Source organism: Cariama cristata, unplaced genomic scaffold, assembly GCF_000690535.1.
Source record: "Cariama cristata isolate BGI_N322 unplaced genomic scaffold, ASM69053v1 scaffold4583, whole genome shotgun sequence".
Taxonomy (NCBI): domain Eukaryota; kingdom Metazoa; phylum Chordata; class Aves; order Cariamiformes; family Cariamidae; genus Cariama; species Cariama cristata.
The window spans coordinates 5884-11010 of NW_009609973.1; the positions used below are offsets into that span (position 1 = coordinate 5884).

A 5127-nucleotide genomic window follows, 5' to 3' on the forward strand; every position below is an offset into this window, starting at 1 on the left:
GAAAGATTTATAGTCTCAGCCTGTAAACTATCATGGCTCAGCTGACGTCAATGTAGCCACTATAATTCATTCAGTCCGAGCAGCTAATCCATTGATTCCTTCATGTGCAGTATCAGCGATAATGGTCTGTCTCCAGGGTGAGAGATGATCACAACTGAAGAGGCCTGGGTCCACATACTCTGAAAACCAAAACATGTTGCCCTTCCCAGCAGAGAAATCTTCATTCTAATTTAATGGAAGGTTCAGTCTAATGGAGTAAGGGCTGTGCACTACGATGGAAGAAGAATAAAGTAGTGGCTTTTGGAAGAAACCATCTTCATTTTGAGAGAGGGGGGCCAAAAAAAGAAAAGAAAACAAAAGGTAAGATTAACTGTTAACACTATTACCAATGGACATATGAACTTCTAATCTTAAATCCACTTTTCCTTCTGTAAATTGCAATTTTGTCATAACCTCTGCCCCACGGAACTTTAACCTTGGTGAATATACAGAGCACAGAGCAACTGTAGTCTCCAGACGGTGGGGAAGAAGGAAAAGCTCAGAAGTGCACTTTGTATATCCTGCCTCACAAAGGCTTAAAGTGCTAAGTTGGATATATCCAAAAATTAAGCATCTCTCCTAGTCCTTTATTTTTTTAAATGAAACTTTATCTTTGGTTTCTTGTATCTTCTCTGTAATTTTATCCTTTGTTTCTTCCATCTTCTCTGTAATTTTATCCTTTGTTTCTTCCATCTTCTCTGTAATTTTATCCTTTGTTTCCTCCATCCTATCTTGTAGATATTCCTTTACTGGTGGTGGTGTGGACATGTAGCCATTTTTACGTAGATATTTAACAGTGATGGATGTTCCTCCCAAAGTCACAGTATATCTGGCAGGAGTTGCAATCTTAAGGAAATCAAAGAACACATCATATCAATAAAACAGAACAATATTAGCCAGCAAAAAGTATTTTTAATAGTAAGAATTTATTTGGGCCAGCGTCAGATACTAAAAAGATCTTCTACTTACAAGGAAATAAGCCACTTTAAAGTGCATCCCCCAGAAATGCATACCTTTTACTTAAAGTGTCCTTTCGACCAAACCACCACAGGCATTGGACTTCCATTTTAAAAAAACCCTCCCTGTGCAGCTTGCGGGATATGTGTTAGGCATCTCAGAATGCAATTCAGAACAGACAGTATGTGAACACTGAGCCATATAAGCAAAGAGGAAATACTGACAACAAGATACGCTTTAAATTCTAACATTCACAAGAATATAGGAATCTTTCAGTCCAAAACTAGGCCCCACACATAGAAAGCCCTTAAGAGGTCAGTTAATCCAAGACACAAAAAACCCAGGCTCTATCTAGACTAACCTGTTCTTTCAGAACGTCAAAGATAAAGCCTGCACAATCTTCCCTTTGCAACCTATTCTAGTGCTTCCACATCTTGAAAGTTTCTTCCAATGCTGCCAGATCTCCCAGCTACAATAAAATCTTTATATTTAACCACATTTATTTATTGGTGTCTTTTAGGCACAAGAATAATTGGCAAGACTAGTACTTTTACATTTCGTTTGGGAAAATAACCCATTTAAATAACAGTTAAGAAGCACATAACATTTGGAAACAAAACAGATGAGTGGCATTCAAAGCAAACACAGTACTTTGTTTTTGCACGGTCTGACATGTTTCAAGTTTCCCAAACACAGATTGTGCACGTATAAAGCAATAAAAAGAGATCCAAACCTGAATGTAAGTAACCGATTCAAATGGACAACGAAAGTACTTGACAATGATGGAGAACTAAAGTAGGAAGACAAACTAGTGAATCCTCTAAGTTAAAAATAACTGTACTTTTATCTGGAAATCATGAGGTATTTAGACTTTACCTCTTTATCCCTGTTAATTATGTCAGGGATACAGAGGAATACTTTATTGTAATTAAATCTGAGGGCAGACAATAGTTCTGTGGCAAAGAAAGAAGTTACTTTAGAAATACAGACAGACTCCTTGAAGGAACACAGAGCCCCTATGAACTTGCATGTGACTATTTTTACTACAAAAATGAACGCTCAAGTACATGTAACTACCAAAGAGAAAAAACAGCATTAATTCTTTCTGCTATAAACAAGTAAATCTTGTTTAGTTCACCAGGCAAGATTTAGAGCTTATTTACTAACTATGATTATACTTACTTTATACAATGCATATGCAGTTAGCGCATTTCCACTCTGGGAATTTTTCAGGATGTTCACTATGCTGTCTGGTAAGCCAATCAACTCTAGGAATGGAACAACATTCACTCCTCTATAAAAGAGAAAAAAAATTGGCAACTTGAATTGGAATTTGAAACCTGAACATTGACGTACAAAACCATTTCCATTCTTTAACTCTACTATTCAAACTTTGTAGTTTGACAGCCAAGTATTTTTTCATCTAAGCAATACACTTACAGGATTTATATTTCTGTACATATAGGCAAATTACTGTTCTTTTCAGCATTTGAAGAGGTGACCGATTTATATTATCCCTGCTGGGCTGAGTAGCTACTAACTTACCTGTGTCCCAGTTCATTATCTTTGGAGGTAAGTATATATAATGGTGGTAAGACAGCTACTCGGGCTCCAGTTGTGCAGGTTCAACTTCATGTTTTGTTTTGCCTAAAATGACTTTTTTTTCTTTTTAAAATTTCAGACTAATCTGCAGCATGCCCAGAAGCACAGAATCCATACTTTAGTGTCCTCCATTCACTTTTAAATATATCAAACAAATGGAATATGGCAAAAGAAAAGGAGGCAACATGTGATATGGACAAGACTTCAGGGGTTTTGTGCTCAGTTCTACCTTGTCAATATATGGTGTTAAGATGGGTGGAGGGAGCTCCTATCGCAGCTGCTTTCGATTTGAAAACCAGGGAAGCTAACATCAGCACCAAAGAAAAAAAAAAAAAGACAGTCCATCTTTACATGACAGGAGAAAACTACACACAGTTATAGAAGATGTGACTTCCCAATATTTAGAGATGTTGTATTATTAGTATCCTTATCCACTTCTACCTAATGCTTTAGCATCAGGAACAGTAACAGTAATTTACTAACACTTACTAGAACCTACAATCTGAAGGCCTATCTCCAGAGCAGAAAATGGAGACCTAGCAAGAGCTGAAAGACAGCATTAACCATGTTATTTCATAAACCACCATTGTTTAGTCTTGTATCATGAGCAGTCATTCTGAAAGTGATTTTTCCACTTCAAGAGGGTGCTGCTCCTGTGGCATGACGAACCGAAGCTTTGTTATAATTAGTTTCTAGTTAAATATTTCAGTTGTTTTCATCCATCAAATACCTAACTTCAGTGTTTCAAGAAAAGTAATCTTCACTCAATCTGAAGTATCTGGATGTAAGCATCAATCTGAATTCATCCAAAGCAAAATATTTTTATAGCTCAAGACCTTTATTCCTCTGACATGAGCTAAATTTAGAATGACATTTGGATCTATAGCTCCTAGAAAGGGCAATTATGCCAGCTGGTTAGAGTAACTAAAACAAACACTTGTGCGGTAAGGCATTCTGATGTCAAAGCCGCATCCCTGCCGCCATGAACCGTCATTGCTTCATGCTTTCTATTATTAAGTATACAACACTAGCAATCCAGAGATAAACGTTTACTCATATTTAGCAAACCATTTGCAGATAGATAAAACCTCTTTCATCTGAACTAGCAGCTCATAGCATATAGTGGCTTTTTTCTAATAAATACCATTTTCCAGAACAGTATCTAGCACACACTATAGCTGAAAGAAATTAAAATCAGAATACTTAATTTACATATAGTTTTTTTTCAGTCACACAAATATTTAATTTCCAATTAAAACATCTGGCCTACAGTAGCAATTGTTTCAGCGGAAGGCAGGAAAGACAGGAAACAGAAATAAAAAAGGAAAAGATACACATGGTTTGTGAGGAGCTCAGAGTGAGGTGAACGACATGGAAGTCCAACGATGAGGGAGGACTGGGGAGGAAGGGGGAGGAAGTGGTGAAACACTCCTCAATTCCAGCGGCAAAACCCAGAAAGAACAGGTCTATAAAGATCTCGCCTAGCAATTTGTAATCAGTATTCCAAATCCCTATCTTTATCTTGGGAGAGGTTACTAATAATTTCAATGCTGTTTATATCCATGTGTATTTTAGGGAGATGAGCATTCCTTCAAATGTTAGCAACATATCCAGCACACGGCAATAACTGCATGATAACAGTACGTACGGTGACGCTCATGAATCCTACGTACTTTTGATACTAATCTTATACTTCAGTTAAAAATGTAGCATTTCCCTATTACATATAGAGGCACTTTTTAACACATAATAATAATTTATACATCCTTTCACCTGCGAAAGTCAGTCTCAATTCAACAGCAGTATTGGGCACTGCAACAAAACACCAACTTACTTCATGGCTGCATAGTAGAAGGATCCAAACCATACAGTGGAAGTCAGAAGATGCACTGGAATCATGACTTTTCCATACTGTTTAAAAGTTTTCTTGAATCTCTGAACGAGACTAATTGATTTGTCTTGTAACGGATCAGGATCTGAAGAATCTGACTCCACAGGACTCTGCTTGGGTGTATTGGTGGCCGAAGTTAAAGGGTTTCTCTCTTCTGGTACTTTGTGAGGAGTGTCCACCGGCTGTGATGAAAAAGCACTTTTCTTTGAGGCAAAGCATGCCACACCTTCATGAAGACATCTTTTAGGAGGCTCCAGTGCCAAAGTCACTTTGCATCCAACATTAGACAATGCCAATTGTCCTTTTAAGCACTGAAAGATACTAGTGCGAGGAAAAACCAGACATGTCCCATGCACCAGCTGAGATGCAGTATGTAATAGACTCCGTTGCATTTTGATGAAGTGTGGCTGAGGTTCCTATAGAGAGGAAACAAGAAGAAAAGAGTAAACAAATTTCATTTAATAATCCTATTTGTATTTGCTCCAACGCCACTTGAAATTCTCAAACTTTAAATTGCTTTCTAGTCTTCTACTTAAAAGGTTTTCCTTATCTTGCTTTGCAGAAATTGTTACCTTCTAGAATTAAGCAAATAATTTTAGATCGCACTACTTTAGCATTCTGAACTAAAATGGCCCCTT

The 5127-nt window shown here is 37.2% G+C and overlaps 1 protein-coding gene across 1 annotated transcript; it reads right to left on the reverse strand.

The window, feature by feature from the left end:
• Positions 1 to 533: 533 nt before the first annotated feature.
• On the reverse strand, positions 534 to 4904 carry FAM210A (family with sequence similarity 210, member A). The gene is made up of 3 exons (XM_009697698.1): positions 4433 to 4904; positions 2179 to 2290; positions 534 to 885 (listed from the first exon to the last, which is right to left on the reverse strand). Exons 1-3 carry the CDS (start codon positions 4879 to 4881, stop codon positions 619 to 621), a joined length of 828 nt encoding a protein of 275 aa, XP_009696000.1. The 5' UTR covers positions 4882 to 4904; the 3' UTR covers positions 534 to 618.
• Positions 4905 to 5127: the final 223 nt, after the last annotated feature.

What these genes read in the sequence shown, in the direction of transcription:
- FAM210A (XM_009697698.1), bottom strand. Translation starts at nt 4,881, where the DNA reads ATGCAACGGAGTCTATTACATACTGCATCTCAGCTGGTGCATGGGACA. An exon ending in TTCTACTATGCAGCCATGAA is followed by an intron (nt 2,291 to 4,432) that starts GTAAGTTGGTGT and finishes TCTCTTTTATAG; the next exon opens with AGGAGTGAATGTTGTTCCAT. An exon ending in CTGCATATGCATTGTATAAA is followed by an intron (nt 886 to 2,178) that starts GTAAGTATAATC and finishes GATTTCCTTAAG; the next exon opens with ATTGCAACTCCTGCCAGATA.